The 23,591-nt window shown below is 44.6% G+C and overlaps 1 protein-coding gene across 1 annotated transcript in view; it reads left to right on the forward strand.

The window, feature by feature from the left end:
* The window catches only part of SH3RF2 (SH3 domain containing ring finger 2), an 80,567-nt gene that overhangs the window by 52,615 nt on the left and 4,361 nt on the right, over positions 1 to 23,591 (forward strand). The window contains exons 6-8 of the mRNA XM_039485380.1: positions 16,045 to 16,139; positions 18,531 to 18,701; positions 22,837 to 23,069. Of these exons, the coding sequence (XP_039341314.1) occupies positions 16,045 to 16,139; positions 18,531 to 18,701; positions 22,837 to 23,069 (499 nt within the window). The remainder of the gene's footprint in view (positions 1 to 16,044; positions 16,140 to 18,530; positions 18,702 to 22,836; positions 23,070 to 23,591) is intronic.

The following is a 23,591-nucleotide window of genomic DNA, read 5'->3' on the forward strand; positions in this document are numbered from 1 at the left end:
GCTATGCAAGAAAACCCAGCAGGTATTTTGTACTCAGCAATCCGTTGCACAGCGCGTTGGAGGCTAGATCCTGTTTCACTGTGAGTGAAAGTAAAGCTCTACAGTGGGATCATAATTCAACTGAAATTGTATCATGGCTTATGAACCCAATGTCATTTCACTGAAAAAGGTCTCTTGGGAACTGCTGTCAACAGCATAAGCCATAGAGCAAGTATGTTACCTTGTTGCCTTTTAATGGCTCTCAATTGGCTTTTTTTTCTAAGCCAGCCATGGCTGGTTGGTTTGCTTGACTGGTGTTTGTTTTGGAGAGGGGACGTTGAGAGAGAGGTTATGGTTTTTTTTGTTTCTTTATCTTCTGTCTGGGTTTGGGGCTGTGATATTTGCTAATTAGAACAATCCTGAGGTGCAAAGTTCAGATCTGAGCGTGGGTACAGATCCAAACTTCCCTCTCCCTCCCTGGTATTTATCTCTCTGATGTATTTATAGAGATCAATCATATCTCCCCTCAGTCTTCATTTGGTTAGGCTAAACAAGCCAAGCTCCTTAAGTCTCCTCTCATAAGGTAGGTTCTCTATTCCTCTGATCATCCTTCTTTGCACCTGTTCCAGTTTGAATTCATCTTTCTTAAAACACAGGAGACCAGAACTGCACACAGTATTCCAGATGAAGTCTCACCAGTGTCTTGTATAATGGCAATAACACCTCCCTATCTCTACTGGAAATAACTTGTCTAATGCAACCTAGGATTCCATTAGCTTTTTTCACTGCTGCATCACATTGACGGCTCATAGTCAGCCCGTGATCCACCAATACACCCAGGTCTTTCTTCTCCTCTGCTGTTTCCAACTGATATATGTTCCCAGCTTTGCTTGTTGTTAGTCCCAAATATTGTTGGCTCCCCATGTCCCCTGCGTTATTGTTAGCAATATTAGAAACCACACTTCAAAGTGACAATGCAAAGTGAGCAGCAACAGATGCTTCAGTGAAACTTACTTTCACTTCTGGTTCTGACTCATCTCAGTTTGAGATAACAACTGGGTTTTGGATATTTGTTAGTCCCAAAGTGCATGACCTTGCACTGTGCACTATTAAATTTCATCCCATTTCTATTACTCCTGTTTTCAAGGTCCTCCAGATCTTCTTGTATGATAGTCCAGTCCTCCATATTGGCAATACCTCCCAACTTTGTGTCATCTGCAAATTTTATTAGCATATTCCCACTTTTTGTGCCAAGGTCATGAATGATAAGAGCCAAAGTTGTAGATAAAATTTGATGCTAGGTCATCATGTTGGGTAAACTCTTTTGAAAATCTGGCCTTGACTTAGGTGCTGAGAACTTTTGAAAATCTGGTCATCAGTGCATTCCCTAAAGTGTGATTGTATCCTAACAATTGTCTGTATACAAACGGCATTGCGTGGTGGAGAGAGGGTGTTCTGTGTTCAGATTTAATTACTCCAGATCAAACGTGCTCTGTTTGCAAGTAAAGGCATAGGGGGGTGGGGAGTTCTTCTGCAAACTCAACCTGGGATCTGAGAGTCATGCAAGGTTCTTTCCTTCTTGCACATCATCATCGGTAATAAAAGTTCTGCAAACCAATTAATTTATGTAGCTCTGTGGCCTGCAATAGGTTTGCAGAGGTGGAATTGACTGGGACTCAATAAGCCATTCTGTTGATGATGCACCAAAAGAAACCGAACCCACAGTTCAGTCCCTCTTGGGTGTGTTGGGCCTGCAGGCCTAAGAAGCGTAAAAGCATAGTTGTATCACTAAGGTCAGCAGATAATGCTCTGAATACACAGAGGGAGCAGACTGGTTGATTTAGAAGGAGCCAGGGTTTATGTCATCACTATTCAGAGCAGAATGGTACTTTAAACTTTCCTCTATACTTCACCTGACTCAGTAAGTATTCAACATTGAACCAAGAGGCTGAAGTCCAGAAGGAGCTTTGCCTCTGAAAATCCCTTACCCCAAAAATATCACTATGGAAGGCTACAGAGTAACCAAATGGCTAGAAATGCCAGTGATCCTGGACAACCGATTCCTATAGAACAACTTCTGCTAGGCAGTGGCCTCAAAAGAAAATATTAGGTACTCTGAATCAAACTCGAGCTGGGGTAGCAAAGACTGGTGACAATATTACCAAGTGAAATCTAAGCAACAACCCCAAATGTGAATGTGGAGAGTGTAGGCAAGCACTTGAACACTGCCTAATACAATGGTCCCTCTCAATACCGTGTATTCCCAGGGCACTATTTGAGATAAGTGACATAATTATGTCTTGGCTGCCACTTTGGAGTGACAAGTACGATGATGACCACCTGCCTCTGTAACAAGAGGCACAGGTTTACTACAATTAGATCTGGCATTTTACCCAACTGTGTGATCCACTTTAAGTATAATTTGCTGCATTCTAACAGTATTAAAACAAAAAAATACCAACAATAGTTTGTATGTTGCAATGTCATCTCTGTGCATGTTGCTGTGAAATAAAACCATGAGTACCTCAAGCAAATGCACACACACTATACAGCAACACTGGAGCTAAGATAAGTGCTGGGCTCCAGCAGTGCAAGGAGCCTAGGTACTTCCCCTAAGGGTAAGTCCAACTAAATTAAAACAGGTCCTACCTCCTTGTAATGCTCCTCTGTTGTACCCTACTGGAAATTCCAGTAGATTTCTTTAGAATCCTTCACCTGTTCTCTATTAGCAGCCCCAGGCCCTAGTGGCCCAGGAGACTTTGCTTTGTTCTATTGCCTGCTTGGCCAATTAGAACCAACTGAAATTTCCACATGCCGAGACATGATGCAAAATAGGCCCCAACACCAAAGTCAAAATCTGAGACTGGATGCAAAACTTTGCACAAATTTGAGGCTGTTCAGATCCATCTTTATGCTGTAACTGACAGGTGACAGTGGAGGTGCTAAGTCCTGAAATGTATTCACTAGAGATGGGCCCAATCTCTTGTTCAGAATCCCCTTCCTCCCCTAAAACTTTAGGGAAGCTTGGATCACTCTCTGAAATGGAAGCATTAAGGAGGTGCATTCCTTGAAGCATTCCTGGGCTTGAAGCATTCCTGGGCTTAGGTGTGGGTTTTATTTGCTTTCCTAACTCAGTAGGGAGTCTGTCAGTTTCCCCAATCCATTCTTAGAGACTGGTGATACCTCTGCCTTGGATGGTTGCCTGCAGGAAACTGGAGGGTTACATTGGCTTGTTCTGCTTGACTGCAAGCCTGGGATCTACTGTCAAGACTTTCATTTGCAGCTTCAGAATGTTTCTTTGCAATCAGGTTAGTTTTCCCTTTCACCTACTCTTTCTTTTATGCAAATCTAAACTGAAGCTTTGTCTCCAATGCAAAAATAGGTCTGTTTTTACATCAAGATAGGTAACTTGAGACAGCTATTTCACTGGGAAAAAAAATAAACCTAGTTTTGCAGTGAAGATATAGTATAACCTTTTGCTTTGTTTGGAACAAAAGGATTGTTGGGGCCATGGTCTTATTGTATATACTATATAAAATAGATGAGAAAATATTAGGGGAACCATGTAATTATTGTATGCAGCATGTGTGAAAAATACTCTGATATTTTTTTTTAAAACCATGACTCAGTTTTGTTAGAAGTGTGTTGGGTTAGGTCCAATGGAGCTGAGACAGCCTCACAATGATCAACATTTCCCACTATCACCAGGAAGTAGATGAGGAAGCAGCACCAATTTTCTTTTATTACAATATTGCTGATTGATGTGAATTTTTTCCCCATGCTGGCCCAAGTGAAAGGCTTCTCAAATGCACAGAGCAGGTCCAACAGAGCTTCTCCCACACCACACCCTGCCAGGTGCCTGGCTTTCCTCACCTGTAAAATGAGGATAATAATGTCACCTTGGCTTGCATGGGTGCTGTGAGGGTTGGTTCAGATTTGTAAGGCACTTTGAGGTCCTTTAGAAGAAAGGTGCTTTAGAAATCCAATCAGCGTGTGGTGGGTGGGGAGGTGTTATAACAAGCTTTCTTTCAGTCTAAGATCCAAAGTCAAAGGTGACTTTAAGCTGACCAAACCTACACCTCTCTACAGCACCCCTCCCCCCACCAAGCTTGCAAATTATACTTCCTTTCTCATCACCTCTGGACTGGGATCACTGACTGTAAGGGAGACCAAGTTACACATCGCTAATTGCCAAGTGCCTCAAGGAGGCCAATGTTACAGATACATGAAATTTTGGGGGCAAATAGTAAATTTGCCCCAAAATGCAGTTTGGGGGTGACTGAAACCATTCACAAATCTGTTCAAATTCGGCGAATCATTGTGGCTGAATAAAATATGAGGAAAGCCATTTCAAAAAAGTCAAAATGGTTCATTTTGACATTTTCTAAACCAACCGTGTCAACATTTCGTTTAGAAACACTGTTTCATTTCAAAATGTCATTTCCTTCTACCCAAATGCTGGTCCTCCAAACATCATGTTTTCAGTTTTTCATTTTGGTGAGAAAAAAAAATGAAAAAAAATCAGATTTGGGTCAAAATACATGTTTTTTTGTTTACAGATTTTTCAGCTATCAGATTATTTGATCAGCTCTGTATACTGTACAGTAAGTTAGTGTAATTTATGAACATAAGGAGGCCAGAAAAAGGTGTAAATTACACAGCTTAGCTCTCCTTACCTCTCAGTTTGGCCTAGGAATCTCAAGTGTCATCTTGAAACAGCCATGTGCTTCCTGCGTATAAATCTCTGTACACTTCCATCAGCTGCCAAGTCTCTGCACCCAATTACGCTGAGCCATAGATGGGGCTAGATGTGCTGTGAAAGAGTCACTTGACCTCCTATTGCAAACAGTGAAGGCTCTCAGAGGGATTTTCCAGAGTTCTGCCATTAAGGTCAGTTTGTTGTCTGGCTTTCTGGCAGGAAAGGCTTTAACAGACGGTGAGGTCTGCCTGGAGTATAGTGCACAAATAGGCTAACATGAGCTCATGAGTTAGAGCCTGGATGGAAGCTGTAGCTCCTAAATGGGGAACTGACTGCACATGTAGCAGATAAACTAGATGGAGAAGGGATAGAAGATGGAATAATATTCACCTCTCCCTCTTTCATCCCCTAGTGGAAGTTTCTAGCTGTCCTAAGATGAGTGCAGGAAACATGCTTTTCTGCTATAAGGGAGGAAGGATGGGTTTATTTACATGGAGCAAAAATTCATCACAGAATGGAAGACAATGAGTGAAAGCATTAGGATCGCCAGGCACACTGGCAAATAGGCGGAGTCGCCTGCATGGGAGATATGAATCATGACAGACATACTCCCTTGCTGGGAGCGAGGGAAAGTCCACGCTCAGGTATCTGAGGCGTCCATTTGAAATACAAAGAGATCGGGAGCACTCAGTGCCATGGGGCACCACACCTCAAAACAGGAAGCTTCTCTCCCTTCAATGAAAGAAACTCCCCACTCAGCATCCCTAAGCCCTGTTGCTCACAGTTCTTCTCTGTCTGGGCAGCTGCTTAATCCTCGGCTGGAATAAATTGTCCTGAGTATGATCTCTGGTGAATTTTGGCCTTTGAGGCAATACACTGTCTCAGGCAGGAGTCCAAGTAGTGGGTTTGTGAGACTCAAACAAAAAGACTAGATTGTGGGCAGGCTCACAGGCGTTGGGGTTAGCAGAAATTGGGATCACAGAGGGAAAGGTCTCAATCTCTGTAGCAATTGTGGAGTGGGGCAAAGTAGAGGTGAAAAAAAGAATCAGTTATTAGAAACTGAAAAAACAAAACCCTGTTATGTCTTTTTTCTCCCTCAAGGACACCATCTCCTAAAATAACTGTTAAGATTATACTTTGAACTGGTCCTAAAATAGGAAAATTGTTCATGAAAAACGTCACAAAACATTTGTCTCCTTTTTTCCCCATCAAATTTGGGGATTCCCCCCTCCCCCTTTTTTTTTTTTGGCCAACTGTCATGATGCTACATTTGGCCTCAGTCAAAAGGCCACTAGATTTATTGCTAGTGCCTCCTCACAGGCCAGTTAGAACTTCAGTATTGTCCTGAAGGAAGCTGTCAGCAATCTCATCCATGAAACGACACCTCTTCCCTCCCCATCTTGATAAACAGATGGATTATGGAGGTGAAAGAGAACTCCAGTCCAAAATAAAGGCATGAGAGGGAAACCCTCTAGCATCCAGTCTGTCTCCATTATGGCCTCAGTGCCTCCAAGGGAGCTGATGATGCTGGAAGTGTGGGAAGAGGATCAATCCCTAATCCCAACCACTGTTAAGTAAATATGTGCATCTTTAAAGCAGAGGCGGGGTCTGGTGGGGGTGGAAAGGGTGGCACAACGCAGCACATACCAGCAAAATAACTCATGTTAGAAAATCCCCACTGGATATCTCTAGTGTCTCCCAAAATCTGCTCTACCTTACTCCACCTTTACTGTGGAGGATCATGTCACACTCATTTCAGTCCATAAAAGGAAATGAACTGGGAGAGACTTCTCTTATCAGCTCTCCTCCCATTGCCCATAATTGCTGGCACACTGCAATGCTCTCCCTTCCTTTTACTCTTGCCAAGCCACTCACCCTCTAGGAGCCAGAGCCAGTTCTAAAAGACTCTGGCCCACTTTGCCCGGGCATGGAGTGAGCAGCACTGCATGTTGTGAAATCGCCCAAACTGGAAAAAAAGCCATTGTTCAGTCACTGATCTCAGTCCTTCCCCTCCAAATCCACAAGAAGGTAAAAGAAGCTACAGGGATCTCTTGTTAAACTACTACACTCATTTCCAGATCCAAACCAAGCCCATTCTGGCAAGTTGGGAGGTAGCAAGGTCAGGGAGCACTTAGTTAGAAGCCACTGCTACTCTTCACCACTAGTCAAGTGGGTCAATGAAAGCGGAGGTGCTCAAGAAACGTGATGGCCAGCATCGCATTTTATATCAGACGTTATACAAAACGTGTAAGACTTGGGTTTCAGTTACACTAAGGCCACTTTACACTGTAAATTGGCAGAAATGGCCCCCTGCAAGTATCCCCTTGCTAAGGCGGCTTCCTGGGCCAATGTGGGGCTGGTATAAGGGCTTTACATCAGCACCCAGTGTACACAGCATATTGCAGATAGATGGCAGGAGTTGAAGAGAGAGGGTGGGCCAAGGGCCAGCAGAGGACACAGTTATTCCCTGTTTCCGAGGGTGCACAGGGGGGATCCATGGGTAGCAGAGCACAAACGCTTAGAACAGCCCTGAGGTTGCTCTCGACCAACAGCTGGTTGGAAACTTTATTACACTTTTTGTTTAATCAAAAGATGCCGTTTTGTCAAAACTGAAATACTTTGTGAAACTATATTTTATTTAGATAGAGGTTTCTATGGGACAGTTTCTCAGGTCCGGGGTGGACTTGAGAGAGCGAGAAAGAGATCAAAAACCTAACCTTTTCAGTCCAAAAATGGATGTTTTGACACAATTTTCCTTTCATTCCAGTGTGGAACTAAAACAAATGTCCAAACCTTAAAGCTAGCTGTTTCCTTCCCACCTCCCCCCCACCCCCACTCATGCTCAAAGCTCAGAACAGAGGAACTGAAAATCAGGGCTAATATGTTACAGGGATTGGAGTTGGTAACTCAATAAGCAGTGTTTTCTTTTAAGTCAACAAATGCCCCGGGCATGGTACTAAGTGCGGGGGGGAGGAGCACTACTACTGGAATTGTTAGTTTTAAGATGGGATAGGAAATTAAAGCTCTGACCATTTTCATCATTAAAGATCCTGTGGCCCTTTTCTCCAGAGTAGGAGGATGAGTCCTGGCAAATTCCAGCTTAAATGCTTTCTGCTGACCTAAACTTCCCCATGTTAGCAGAATTGCAGAAGCTATTCTTCACTCCCCCTCCTGAGAAAAGCTATGCCAAGTGAATGGTGCAATACGGCTTCTGTATTTCAGCTTGCAAGTGGCTGCGTTTTAGTAGTGGATGAACTGATTCTTGTATTAGTTTCATCCCAGAGCAAATGTTTATGATCAAGTTATAAAGCTGCAAAAGGAGGCTATAATTAAAACTCTTTAATGAAGGTTGCCTATCACCTCCCTCAACTACTTGTGTCCTGACTTTGAAGAAGTGCCAATACGCTGCCTGCTCTATGTCAGCTTGAGTACAAGAGCTCCTTCTCTGAGGCATGCTGTGTTGCAAATATAGAGGGCAAGAGGAAAAACAAACTTGAACTTCATAAGTAGAAATTAGGAAAGTGGAAAAGGACATGAAATCACCTTTACAAAAGCCTTTGGTTTGCTGCTGTACTGCTGTTACAAACAAGGACTGGATCACAAAAAACTGCCTGAGCGCCACCTTATAAGAATCCCAAGATGCACAGATGAATGTCTTAAATAAATGAGACCTTCACGCACCAGGGCTCAACAGCACAACCTGTTTGTTATTCTTTCTGAAGTGAATTTTTGTCCCTGTGAAAGACAGTGAGTGGATTGAGAGCCCAGAAGACTGCAGCCCCCCAATGCATAGAGCAGGTACAACGCTAGGTGGAGTAATGCTAGCTTCTCCCCCACCACTCTATGCAATGGACCTCAGCCTCCTCATCTGTACAAGAGAGATAACAAAATCCCCCTGCCTCTCGGGGTGATGTGAGACTTCATTAATCTCATTGTGTCTATAAAGCACTTGGAGAGCCTCTAAAGCAAGGTGTTAGAGAGGTGCAAAGGGACCACCTTTGAAGGAGAGAGATTTCATTCTCCTTGTCTCATTTAATCCTTTGTCTCTCTGCTGAAGCTGCAAACAAGCCTAGCAACTGCAGCCGGTCAAAAAAATTCTGCTGAAACAGTTTTTCTCCTCCCCAAAAATTGGATTTTCAACTAAAGAGAATGTTTCACAAAAAGTGGCTGCTTTCTGAGGAAAATTTCAATTTTTTTCATCAAAACAATCAAATGCCCCAAAATCTACAGTTTTCCATTTGTGCAAAGAAAACAAAATATTTCAATTAAGACATGCCACTGATGAGAGTTGTAGTTTGGTTGCCTTATGTCTCCACTCTCCCCTGTGGGCTGGGCTCCATAGCCACACTACATCTCCCATGATGCACCGTAGCCAGGGACTCCCATGATCCATCAGCTCCCCTCACCAAGAAAGGAGACTATGGTGTATGGTGAGTGATGCTGTTTGGCAAAAGAGTCCACTCGAGAGAATGGGAGCATGAGGCACCTGAACTACAAATTCCCATGAGACATTGCGGCAACATTTAAATTGAATTATTTTGGTTTTTTATTTTTTGCCAAAAAGTCACAAATTTCCTCAGGGGGGAAAAGAAAATTCCCAACCAGCTCTAGTGCCAGCTCTGATGTCAATTCCGCTAAGGGATGGACTAACACCACCAACTCATTTAATCAAACAGCTATTAGATGGCCCTTTAAATCACTATCAACCTTAACTGACATCAAACTACCTAGAGGTAAAAGTCTCTGATCGCATTAGCTGTACCCTGAGTCCCCACCCTATCCTTCAGTATACAGGTGCAACAGGCTTGAGTTTGTAGGTGTAGGTTTTATTTGATTCGTAGAGCCGATCCTATTTGCCTAAGCATAAACTTACGAAAGAAATGTCTGCAGTTAATTAGCTGAATAATCACAGCGTCCTTTAGGTATTTGTTATGGGCAATAGTGGAAGTATCCTTGAGAGATCTGTACAACCCATCTTCCTTATTTCACTTCCTATAAGAAGTATATTTGAGAGAGACCCTACCCTGACTGCTCCCATCCCCCTTCACTAGTCCAGATAAAACAGCTGTGTTGCTCAGTGAAAATTTTTCTCTGAAGGCAACCAAGTGACATCAGTTATCTGCTTGTAGGTAATAAAGTACAGGCTGGTTTAGCGGACTGCACTGGCTCTGAGACAAACACTGATAAGAAAAAATAGTGACATAGCTTCTTGGGTTGATGACCCCCTCCACAGCTTATCCCTTCCCAAATTAGAATTAATCAGCTCCGTTCTAAAGTTTTGTCTCCTCAGACCTGTTTATCAAGCAGCATGTGACAAAGCCCGTGGAGGATATCCCAACATAGGCACACTAACAAACAGCTGGATATATGAGTTACCTGCCAATAACATGCTAGCATACTCCTGCAGCCCATGCAAGCACAAGGTAACCAGGTCGAAACACCTTGGGGTTCAAGCGGACCCCAAGTTTGAAGGTGAACAGGGCAGTAATAACCTGCTTTCTCCAGATTCCACTATTTCAACACCATTTCCTGTTTCCTCCTCTTAAGCACAGGGCTCATAAAGGGTTAATATGTTTAAGCCCCAGGTTGTTACAAACAGCAGGCAAAATGTTGCTCTCAACTACAGGCAGGCAACGCCAGAGTGTACCGGCATTTCTTAAGCCAATGGGGTATAACAGAGAATGGAATTTTCCCCAAAAGCCTTCCCTCACACAGGTAAGTGTTTGCCTCTTACCCCTATGTGAGAAAGGAAGTTTGGTTCACACCGGTACCATTTAAGTGAGGCAGAGCTAAAAATTAAATACAAAATGCATACAGTACTTGGAAAAGGTGGAGATATGCAAATAGGTAAGAAGGAAATAAAAATTGCTACATACAAGAAAGTTTGGCTTATGGATGCTGAAAAATAGCCAGATGGTGAATCAGTAAGTTTTTATTACTAACTCAAAGGTGAACAGTTCTGAGGTTGAGCTTACTATTAGTCAGATCGCATCTTGACTAGCTGTGGCTTAGAGCAATGAGAACTATTAAGGTCCTCCAACATACGCAAATATCTTACTTGCCAGCTATCAAGTCATGGGTGGTCTTATCTAATGGTTGGAGCAAGAGTCTAGCCTACCAGTTAGAGCTGAATCTAGATGGAGTAGCTCCATTAACAAAACCAAGGGTCATAGCCAGGAGTCAGAAACCAAAGTCTTAGCTGCAGGGTTAGCTGGAATCGCAGTCAGAAGGCAGAGCCAAGGGTCTGAGGCGGGTGTCAGAGGTCAGGAAGGAGCTGGAGCAGGACTAGAACCAGTGGAAGCAGGGGCAGAACTGAGTATAGCTGCAGGCTAGGAAAGCATTGAGCAGCCACTGGACTGCTGCTAGCAAGGCTTAGTATCACGCTACAGGTGTCTGCAGCAAATCAGGTGGTGCAGTCAGACAGTTTCTGTCAGGACCAGCTGTGCTCACTGGGTTCCCAGGAGACTAGCTCTGCTGCAGGCTGGCCCCTGACAATACCCTCCCCCACTTCAAGGGTGTCTCCTAAGGACCACAGGACCTGGTTTCAGGGGGTATTTCTGATGGAAGGCACATATGAGTTCTGGAGCATGGACTTTTTCCTACAGCTCCTATGACTCCCCTTCTGGCCCATAGCCCTCCATAGATAACTGGTGAAAGTTGGGATTTATAAAGGTTTCTTCTTTCCCGTCTCCTGGACTTTCTTTTCACTTACACTGTGAATAGCGGCCCATCTCCTAGCAGTCACGCTGGCAGCACAGCCTCCAGGAATGCTAGTCTTATGGGAGATGAAACAGGCAGGAAAGGGATTTTCTGCATAAGGTTTCAAAAAGGACACATGGAAAACTGGGTGTACTTTCAAGGATTCCGGCAACTGGAGCCTAAATGCTATAGGGTTAATTTGTTCCAGGATCTTAAATGAGCCATAGTTTGCATAGCGCGTTCTATGTCGGGTGGCTGCACAGGTGGAATTAGGTCTGGTCAGTGGAGAACAACTGAGCCCAAAGCATGAACAGGAGCCAGCATTCCACAGAACTTGTTATGGTACCCAGCAAACTTATCCAGGGTTGGAATCTCTGACTCCCTAGAAGCCAGGATGGCAGCTACTGCCAGGATGGCTTGAGCCCATAGGGCTGCAAGGCCATAACCTGGGCCTGTAGGGTCTGCAAGATTCCCACAATGTTCGGCAGGAGCATAGTTGCCTCTTCAGAATCCATCTGAAGGGAAGTCCAGCCACTTACCCACCCTTGTTCAATCTTTTGAGCTTCTCAGACTGTCAGCAACCAAGTCATAGGCGATCTGGCCTAGCAGTTGAAGCAAGAGTCCAGTCTGCCATTTATTGCTGAAGCCAGATGTGGCAGATCCAGGGGTGAAGCCAAGGGTCATAGCTGGGAGTCAGAGACTAAAGCCTAAGCCAAAGGGTTAACCAGAGTCGCAGTCAGAAAATGGAGCTGAGGGTCTTGGCTGGGTATCAGAAGTCAGGAAGTTGCTGTGGGCTGGAGCAGGCACAGGCTGGAGCAGAAGCAGGAGCAAGCCTAGAGGCAGTGGACCAAGTGCAGCTGCTGGCTAGGAATGTGTTGAGAAACCACTGGACTGCTGCTGCTCCTATTGGGTTTCAGAAACTGCCCATTGCTAAAGGACCTTCCCCTAGCCTAGGGGAGGATCCACAATGTCCAGGAACTCGGATAATTATGGAGGACAACCAAAAATGTAACAAGCAGGTGTGAAGGTCAAAGGGTCAAACTAAGGGAATCCGAAGAGGACACGGAGCATGGACTGCTGCTGCCACCGCAGAGTTTAAATATCAGGTTGCAGGAGTCGGCAGCCAATCAGGTAGCCCAGTCTATCAGACAGCTTCCATCAGGGTCAGCAGTGCTCCTTTGGGTTGCCAGGAGGCTGGATATGCTGCAGGCTGACACCTGACATTGCTCTAGACTGGCTTATTAGAAGCCAACAGTAGGGTTGGGGTTTTGCCCTGGCCCTGTAATTTCATCCTCTCTTAGCAAGTCACCTCAAAGAAAAAAAACAGAAACGTTTACACTTTAAGAAATTCATGACCATAATAGGAGAGATTTTCAGAGCTCTCTGGTGAAAATATTCAGAACATCTGGAACAAAACATTTGAGGACCAGCAAAATGTATTGTCCCTTGAGCAAATTCGGCTCTAGATTAACTCTTCAGTCAATAAATCTTGACATTCTTCTCAAGAGGAGCCAATATCTGCCTCTCTTTCTACATCATCCAAATCCCTCCCATGCAACAGATGACACGACAAGATTACTCTGTTTTTACTAAAAAGAACAGGAGTACTTGTGACACCTTAGAGACTAACAAATTTATTTGGGCATAGATGCCACAAGTACTCCTCATTCTTTTTGCTGATACAGACTAACACGGCTACCCCTCTGAAATCTGTTTTTACTGAATCATCTTTAAGGGCAGGATATTGAGGGATTCGTGGCTGGGAAGAATGTGTCATTTCTGTAGCTGCTGTGTGGCGGTGGCGTGAGGGTGGGAAGTTCAAGAATTACAGATAATGGATGTGTGGGAATATGCCTGCCTTAACTCATATCGAATACAAAATGCTTCACACCAAGAGAAAATGTGGGCTGCTAAATACTGTGATAGTTTAAGGACCTAACCTCTACTGCGCTGGTGAATCCCACTGCACTCCTTAGTATATGACAATCTCGGGGTTTCTCACGTTGGCAGGATAGGGGCATGGAAACAGGGAAGAACCAAAGATACTTTTCAATGCCGTAAATATTAGGAGTGAGCCTAACACTATTCAGGACTGATGCTAAGAAAGATGCAGCTCTACTCACCAAAGAGGCGAATCAGAGAAGCTGAGAAAAGAGGAAAACAGATCATGTTACTTTATAAGATAATCTTTCTGGCTAACAGGCTTGTATCCCTTTAACCCATGACTTTTTTCTTCAAGGGGCATTTCAGGGAAGAGACAGTGATATTTATTGATAAAAGCTTCCTGAATGTCCACAGACAAGTCACTAAAGGGTATGTCAGCCCTGTAATTGGGGATGTAATTGCAGCCCCTGTAGACATACCTGTGCTAATTTTAATGTAGCTAGGTCAGGTACCAATAGCAGTGAAGAGGCAGCAGCCTGGGCTATACAAGCCCACCTGGGTATGTACTCAGACAGCTAGCCTGTGCTGCTATGGCTTTACTGCTATTGCTGTATGAGCTAGTTAAATTAAAGCTAGCTTCGTTATGTCTATACATACTGCAATCACACCTCTGACTGCAGTGCAAAGGTACTGTTAGTTTCTCTGGGCTTCAATTCCCCAGGAAAGGATAACAGCATAGCCCTAATATCACCAGGAAGTTGTAAGGATAAATACATTAAAGATTGAGAGGCACTCACATCCTATGGTAATGGGGCTAGATCAGTATGATTGATAGATAACTGGTGAAAGTTGGGATTCATAAAGGTTTCTTCTTTCCCTTCTCCTGGACTTTCTTTTCACTTACACTGTGAATAGCGGCCCATCTCCTAGCAGTCACGCTGGCAGCACAGCCTCCAGGAATGCTAGTCTTATGGGAGATGAAACAGGCAGCCCGACATCAGTGGTGAAAGCAGCAGCAGCATTTGGAAATCTCTAGGCAGGAACTTTTGCCTCAACAGCAGCTCTGGCAGGGACCACCAACAACTGCTTTGACAACAGTCACAGATTCAGGGCCCTCGCCTCAACATGAGAATCACATGAGGAAAGTGCAAACTGGGTGTTAGGATGACTGGTACATTGGGAACGTGGCAGAAAGGAGGTGTTCCCTCAACAAAAGTCACATCATTTGTGGAATTATGACCTCTGAAAGACCCCACTTCCCAAACTATTCTGCAGCTTGCTGTGTGCCACATAGTTATCACCTGCCACCCCAGAAGTGGCTGCATGTCAGTGGAGCTTTGTATATTCATGAAATGCTTTTTGAGCTCTTAGGATGATATGCACCCTATAAATACCAGATAATAATAATAAATACTGTTATTGCTGCAAGCTCCCTGACACGAGGACTGTCTTATTTGTGTATCATACAGAGCCAAATACTTGGTTGGAGTTTAGTAAATGAAATTATAATTATACAGTCCCACTCACCTGACTGAGGTGACATTCTTCCCCCTGGTTATCACACGTATGATTATAAATAACATTTTGTCAACCCCTGCCAGCTCCTCTTCCCTTCTAGGTTTCATGCCTGGAGTACATATCAGTCCCAACAAATGAATCGAGGACTCACCCTGTTGTAGGACTAATCCAAAAGGAAAGAGGGGGAAAAAAACCAAAAAGAGGAATGAACTCCACTGCCCTCAAGCGGATTTCATATTTATACGATCAGCCGTGATTACAGATTTAGGGGATTTGAGGCTCAGACATAACATTTGAAAGTCATGGCAGTTAGATGATGTTTATCCTGTTTAATCAGTGTGCTGAAAATCTCCACAAACACAAGATTAGCCCTCCTAATAAACCTGTAGCTTGGCACCTTGCCAGCAATGGGAAAGTATCTACCTGGCCATTTTTCTGTGCCATGCAGCAGTAGCACTAAGGGTAGCATAAGCCGGAGAACTAAATAAAAAATGATGATGTATTGAATTCCGAAACTAGGCAAAACCCTACTATGCCTCATTTTAAAATGTGTGGGGCTCATTATCTTCTTACTTAGACCAGTTTAAATGAGGAAGAGCTCCCCTGAAGTCAGTGGAGTAACACAGCTGTAAAACCAGTGTAAGTCAGGGGAAAAATCAAGCCCTATGTGTGAATGCAAGTCCAATAGGCGTTAGTGAAAGGTGCCGGGCTGACAACCCTCGAAATTAGACACCACTCTTTACTCACAGAATGGTACAGCCTGAGCAGTGACAGTGCAAGCTTCCTCCTCACTGATCCACCTAGGTGCATCAGCGTTGATGTAGAGAGGCCACCTTGAGAGATGAATGCGTAGTAGCTTAAGTTTCCATGACCCATGCAGCCTCTGGACATCTCTTCTGTGACTGGCAGCAAGGTTGCCAATGGGCATCTACTGTGGTGTAGACAAGAGGTTTGGAATGTAGATAACCTGTCCACTGGGAAATGAATTGAGACAACAGTCCACTGAAAAGATGACAGCAATCACTACTGAACTGGGCTGGAATTCAGTCTGTCCCCGCCCCTACACAAACCGTTCTGTGATATTCAAGGCCATCGGGGTAATAAAGCAACAGAACACTTCTGTGGAACATGGCATGTTTCCTTGTTTTGGTGGCAAATGATTGTGGGGTCATTTCACACTCTTCACAGAGGGGTTCTGATGGCTGAAGGAGCTTAAACTCAAGGTCATTTCATTCTACTTACTTTGTTTCCATTTTTCATTGTAGGTCAGCGCTTCTTATTATACTGCACCAGGATCCCTGGGGCACTCAACTGCCATCGTCACCCTTCCCCATCTTCAGCAACACATATCAGCTAACATGTACGTAGGAGTATTGAAACTTTGTTGCTTTTGTTTCAGAGGGTGGCAGGGAGCTTGACTCGTGAAATCCCATCTTGATATATGGCGTCTCATTTTCATTGGGGCTTCTGGGGGTTACCCAGCCAAGGCAGAATGGACACTAAAGTGTTTTCCTGAAGTCACATACCGATGAGGAGCAAAAACCCGATTAGAAGCTGCAATTCTTTGGACTCATAGTTCTTTCTTGTGCATTCTAGCCACCAGAGCCCTAGTAAAATTCTTGAACTCACAGTCTGACTCTGAGGGAAGTGAAAGGACATAGAGCAGTAGAAAACATAGATAGAATATTGGCAGCACACAAGGGCTTTTCATAGATTCTGAGTGCTCTGGCTCAAATTAAATTAGTATGATCATCATATTTCAGTTACTACAATCCTAACACTGTGGTTTTTAATACCTTTCTGATTGTTTATCTCTTTCCAATGCCCATTGAATTACTCATGTGTTTCTACATTTTCAAACCAAATTATTTAAGTGAATTGAAATGCGCTTTAAATTTAACTAATTATTTGACTGAAGAAATTATTTAAAAGTTAATTGATTTTTAAAACAAATCATTCAGACAAAAATACATGTAGAGTTAAAATTTGCAAATAAATATATTGCAGTGTTTTGTCTGTCTCCTGGACAAGAATCAGCAGCCTAGCTCTCATGATAAGCAACCCTACAAGAACAAACCAGCATGAATGCAGTCTACTTCTCATGAGCACTTCTGCAATGAAAATCTAGATCCTGATCCTGCAAAGATAAATACATATTAGTAAGGTGTATAACTTGAGTTATTCTCACGCATAAACTTACATACACAGGCCCTGATCCTTCAAAGATTTATACACATGGCTTACTTTAGATCCATGAGTAATCCTAATGACCTGAAATGGGAGTATACAAGGGGTTGCAGTTAAGCACATGTGGAAGAATTTGCAGAACTAGGGCCATACTGAAGTGTTAGTAGGATTGGGTCCCTAATTTGCTCAGTTCATTGCTCAGAACCTACAGGAACAAACTAGCATGAGTGCAAGCTACCGCCTAAGAGTGGTACTTCAATTAAAAAAAAATAAACCACTGGGGAGTGAGAGCAGGTCTGCACAAATAATAGAAGGAAAAATCCTCTTTAAGGAAAGACATTTCAATTTCAAACTTCCAAATAGTTGTTATGACCAACAGAGAGAGAACAATCGCTTTTAAGAACTAGCAAAAAGTCCTTGACAGTCTCCTTTTTTTTTAATAACATTTGGTTTTGAGGGGATGATCGTTGCTGTAGCATCTGCTACTCAGATTAATATTTGAGAACAGACATCCCACCTGGAGGAAAAAAAACAATGCAATTAGATAAAATGTGTCTCCCTTGAGACAAATAAAAGTTCTTTAAAAAAAAAAGCCACAGGGCCCTGGGAAAGTGGTATAATTGAAAAACAGGGTGAATGAGATTTTTTGATGTTTTGTCTTCCTTTTTTTTTTTTTGCCATTCTGTCTCACGAGGCCCCCCTGCTGAGAACAAGCAATCTCATTACACAATTGGAATCAGTGGGGTTTTTTTGTTTTGTTTTGTTTTTTAAACACAGCTCTCTGCCCAGGTTTGCTAAGCAGGAGAGACAGGGTGCAGGGAGCCCCCAAACACTTGTACAGGAGACAGCCATAACGTGGCAGTACATGCTGGGGAAAGCAAAGTAGAAGGGGGCGTATCTGGCTAATGCTTTCTATGGAGCTCACAGTCCCTTTGGATGTGTCTGGGTGAGATTATAGCCAACAGATGCTGGCAGGATGACCCAGGTTAGCAAGTCCTGCTATTGACCACATATTGATCCCATTGTGCCTTTCAAAGATATAATGCCTCCTTGACACAGTCTTTTGGGTGGTGCACCTCACCTGCGCTCTAGTGCTGCTCTGCTTTGGAAGAGGCATAATTCAGTCTCTAATCGGGTATTTCAGTGGAGTATTCATGGTTTGAGAACAAAAACAGCCCCCTCCCTTCCTCCCTCCCCCCCCAATACTTGCTGGGCCCCTTTGGCTGAGACTGACAGTACTAGGTCAAAAAAAGTTGACAAAGACTGCTTAATTCTTCATTCCTGGCAGCTTCTCTTTTATTCATATCCCCCCTGGCCTTAAGATGTAAGCCGTTTCCTTCCTACAAAGCCTTTCCACATTCATGACAGCACCCAGATATATGATGTAAGTGCCATCTGAAGATGCTTCAGGCAATAGGCTCTGCTCACATAGAACCAACAGCATCAGCTCCCAGAAAGATTAGAAACAGGATTGTTGTGTCATCTCCTATCCTTACAGCACGCAGGGGAGGCTACTTTTCCATAGTGCATGTCTGCACTTCTCTAATTTCCTGTGTATCACCAGGTGCGTCGCTCTACACTCCTACTCTGCTCATGGACCGGAGGAGCTGGATTTGCAGAAGGGAGAAGGTGTTCGTGTTTTCGGGAAGTACCATGAAGGCTGGCTCAGGGGGATGTCGTTGGTCACTGGAAGAGTTGGGATCTTCCCCAGTAACTATGTCGTCCCCCTTTTCAGGTCTGATTTCCTTATGTGAAATAACTTATTTGTAGAGGGAGTGGTGAGCGGGTAATCTGATATCTGCTCATCATGGGGGGATATAATGCAAGAAGCCCACTGCCTGGCTCCAGGGCAGTGAAATTTCCTAGAATATTGATCATGGCTGTCAACACCATGGGTATATGGAATGCTGTCCTGCTGCCACCCCTCCAGAATAACCGGATCTCATTTCACACTATGCCATTGGCCATATGCACTATATGTGCTTTCACCTCCCTCTGAAGATCAGGCACTGGCCACCACCAGCTGTAAGATACCCAATTGGATGGATCAGTGTTCTTGTAGGAATTGCCGTATGGTCCAGATAAGATGGACAGATGAGCAGTATGGCGACATCCTTCATTCATCTCTTTTGAATCTGAAATTTCAACAGTGTAACGCAGTCAGAAGCCCTTTTCAATATTGCTTAGTCTACTCCAAGATTTAAGGAAACCCTGTTTAGTAACATGAGGCAACATGCTTAGTTATTTTGGGAGCTAAAAAGCCATCAGGAACCAGAGGGTCTCTCCGTGCCCAGTGGCCTCAGTAAAGAATCCCTACTGGAATCAAAGCACTGTCTTCAGAGCAGCTGTTTTCGCCAAACGTTGGAAGGTGTTGACCTAGCTATATAAATGTGCACTAGCAACCCTGTAAAGTAGTAATTGGAAGGTTACAATCTGGGGGAGGCAGCATGGATGCACACTTAGTCCCCTCTGAGGTGCTTCAGGATAAGTAGACAATCAAAAGGGACAAAGTAGAAAGATGATTAAATTGTTTCCACAAATCGATAGCTTGCTCCCTGAACAGGGACAAGTCAGTACCTAGGCAACATCTTTTAGGAACATCGAGGCTTTTTTTTTTTTTAAAGCAGAGATTCCACTGCTGAAAAATTCATTGTGGATTGCTACAGCTTCTTTTCTCTCGTACAAGCAAGGCAGGGGTGGACATCAGAGAAAAGTGGGAGAGCGATATGCAGAGATGAACAGCAAAGGACTTGTGGGGATAATTTCCAAACCTACCCACTTTCCTTTCAAATGTGATCACATCAAAGCAGCATAGCCCTTTCTGCAGATGCAACAGCCTGTCACTCAAGGGAGTGAATGCCAAGGTGGGAGCGGAATTGTTTGGGCTGATTCAAGGAACAGGGAGATGAAGTAATGCATGTGAAAATGAAGCTTGAGTGTCAGAGATGGGAGGGATTGCTAGGGAGGGAGTCTGCTAAAGGGAATAGTGCCACCCTTTGGTTACTCAAAACTGGACTGGAGAAAGCACTGTAGCATGTACCTGCAGCCATAAAAACGCAGGTAAATACTGCTTCCCTACTCCAGGGAAGTGTTGTGAGGATAAATACATGAAAGATTGCAAGGTGCTTGGTACTACGGTGATAGGTGCCATACACATCCGATTGACTGATTTATAGATATCAATAGATAGCACCTCAAGATGAGGTTGGTCGGCACTTAGAAAGGAGACTGTCACAGGACGGGGTGCCCCACACCAGCACTAGGAGTAGCTCCCCAAACAAATGTTCTCTCCATCTTGATTTTGTATAAATGGGTCCAACGAGAAAGCTCATCCTTTCTGGAGCATGAGCAGCGTAAGATAAGGCCTGATTCTCCATTGCCCTGCACTGTGCACAGTCCCTTACAAACTGCAAAGTGAAGTAAAACACTCCCATCCTGATCTAGGAGCATTTCACACTGGTGTAAACTGTCCTATGTGGTGCAGAGCAATGGGGAATGACCCTCTGTCCTCTAGACTTTCCCTCACTGTTGCACCCACTTTTGAGATGCAGCAGCCAGGCCTGGAAGGTTCCCAAGCCCTATCTGGATCTGCTTCCCAACTGCTTAAATCCTTCATGCCTAGTTCAAAAACTCTGCACACATGACAGGGAAAATGAGGTTTGGGGACTTAATCCTAGCTAGAGCCACCCACCCAACTGCCCGGGACTTCCCAGTTCCAAAAAGATAGCATGCCCTACCTCAGAAACCTTGCCAGGAACGGAGTACCTCACCACTGAGGGAAGGTCAGACCAGCTCAAGATGTGTGTTGCCCTCTAGTGGCAGAGCAGAGACAAGCCAGAATTCTGATACACTGATAACGTGAGCTTCTCCTCCGGCTCCTGCCCAAGATGCCTGTGCTTTAACAACAGCAGAAGCTTAGTTCTATGCTAATCTATGGCCATGAAGTCCTGTGCAGCTAGCATGCCCTAGAGACTGCAAAGTCCTGGAAAGCCACAGACACATTACAAACTCCAGGGTGGTGTCAGAAGCAGGTACTGGGATTTGCAAGTGGCTCCCTACCCAGCGAGTCACTGCTGAGCCAGTGCCCCAGGATGGTGCAAAGGAGTGATGCCTTTTTGATGAAGGAGCGAGCAGCCGCTCAGCTATGGAAGTGTGCCTGAGTTTGGACTATGTGAAAACTTATCAAGAAACTCAGGCTTTGACCCACTGAAATAGCCTAATGGTGGCCTAACTCCCGCCACATTATCTCTGACATTGACAGATAGACTTTAGCTCCTTTTTCTTTTCCTGCTTATATTTCACTGTGTTAAATTCTCACTTCAGACTGAAGGCGATGCTGCCGCTTTGATCCCAGCATTAGCCCTCCAAACATCCTCCCTGATTTAAAGGGAGCCAGTGATTATTCTTTGTCTCTCTGGCTCATTTCTCTGCGATACAGCCTCTGATAATACCATGGTCCCACCTTCCCGCTAAACAGAGCAAACAAACAGTCCAACACAAACCCCAGCTACCCTAAAGTTGCCTCAGCCAGAAGCACCAATTTTGGAGCTGCTCTTCTGTATCCTCCTTTGGACAGTTCATCATACTAAATTGACGCGCCAGTTATTTTGATGAATCACCTGTTATTAAACCATAAATCATTCTTCTACTGTCTGAGAAAGCCACGGGAAGGGAAAGAGAAAAGTAGAAGGAACCGTCTTCCCCCTTTCAGAGGAGTTAGCAGACAGCCTTTACCCTGGCTGACTTTTCCATTGAATTAGGAGCATTTGAGAGGGTTATTTAAGCATCAGGCTGATGTGGGAGATCGAAGGCCTTTATGGCAATTTAACGGATTTAGGTGAAAAGGCCAACATGCCCTCTCCAAGGAAAACAGATGAGGAGAGGAATAATGGGAAGTGACGGCTGCTCACAATGGGGCCCGAACAGCAGCTAGGCAACTGGAGTCAGAAGGGCCAGGAGTGCGAAAGCTGCCACAGCCTTTTCCTTAAGGATCATTGCGCTCCCTTCGTGCTTTCTGGTGAGAGCTATACCGAGAGCCAAGGTGGGATGTCAGCGAGCCAACGGGCTCTCTTGCCCAGCTCATTCAGTGCAGGACAAGGGATCGGACACAGGCCGAATGAACAAAACCAGCATCTTTTAGCGGCATGGAATTTTTACAGTAACACTGAAATGAAAAATGTGCCTTTGGAGAGGCACAGATCAGACCAGAACACCGAGTGAGGTTAATTCACCAAGCTCGCTTCAGAGCATGTTAAGCTAACTACAGCACAATAGCTTTCCTTCCCTAACTCCATGGGCGGAGTGCAAACCTAATGAGGAGTATTTATTTACATGTGACTCCTAACAGCGTCTGCAAGATTTTGATGGCTTCTGTGCTGCCTAACACATTAATAAGTAGGACAAATGCTGCAGCTCCACACAGCAATTACCTGGCATGTCCCCTGCTGGCATTATGGTAGAACACTGGCACCTAAAAGCCCCCCTTCCTTTTGGCACCCCATGGGAACGGTTGCAAAGGAGTCTAGGTCGTGTCTGAGAAGGCCCAGGTACAAAGTGGGCATGTGTGAGTGGTGGGAGCAATAGGGCTGAGAACGCTTGTTCTAATGGAACCCTGCAGGGATTCCAGAAGGGTTTTATTAAAAAACTGATGAACTCTAGGGAGGGGTGGGCTGTTAAAAATTCCGCTCTGGCTCCACAGTTTTGCAAACAGTCCTTTTCTTTATAATGGGCTGAACCAAAACAAAAAGACACCGTGTGTGTGGAACTGAAGATTTGGATTTGAGGTGTGCCTCTCCGTAGCTATATTTAATTAACTCTCTCTCTCTCTTTCTCCTCCTTCCCCCCACCTTTTTTCCAATGTATACAAGCAGGAAGTCACCCAATTTCTCTGAATCCAGGATGCCTTCCCTGTATGCCACTTGGACGTTATCCACTGCCTCACTCTCCTCCCAGGGGAGCATCTCAGAGAATGGCCCAAGGCAAAGCAGGCCTTTGAAATCGGCCTTCACGCCCACTGTGCTGAACTCGCCACAGAGAAACGTAGCTGTGCCGGCCACCTCAGGACAAACGTCACTGAGGCGAGGACGTGGCAGTACTAGGAAGAGTAAGTTCTGGTGGGAGGGTGAAGACAGGCTTGTGTGTGTGTTCCCAGCTAGGCAAGTGGTACTGGGAGCCTTTAATTAACACACACACTCAGGAATGAGGTGATAAATAACATGCTACAGTTCCTAGAGTGTGCGACGAGTTTACAGAATGCATCCAGCTGGGATGGAAGCCTACGGGGGCAATGTCTACATGATTGGCACTACAGTGGCATAGCCATGGTGCTAGAGCTATACTGCTGTAACCCCGTAGCATAGACACAACCTACAGCTATGGAAGGAGTTTTTCCCATTGCTGTAGGAACTCCACCTCCCCGAGTGACAGTAGCTAAGTCAACAGAAGCATTCGTCTGGTGACCAGCTGCACCTCCCCCGATGGTCTGGTGGATGGATATTTCACATGCCTGAACGCCATAGCTCTGTCAGCTTAACCTTTACGTGTAGGCCAGGCCTTAGTCTTGTGTAAAACCTGCAGATGGATGAACTGGGGGGGTCTGTCAGGAGAGATGGTTTGATGGTCAAAT

Source organism: Mauremys reevesii, linkage group 8, assembly GCF_016161935.1.
Source record: "Mauremys reevesii isolate NIE-2019 linkage group 8, ASM1616193v1, whole genome shotgun sequence".
NCBI classification, from domain to species: Eukaryota; Metazoa; Chordata; order Testudines; family Geoemydidae; genus Mauremys; species Mauremys reevesii.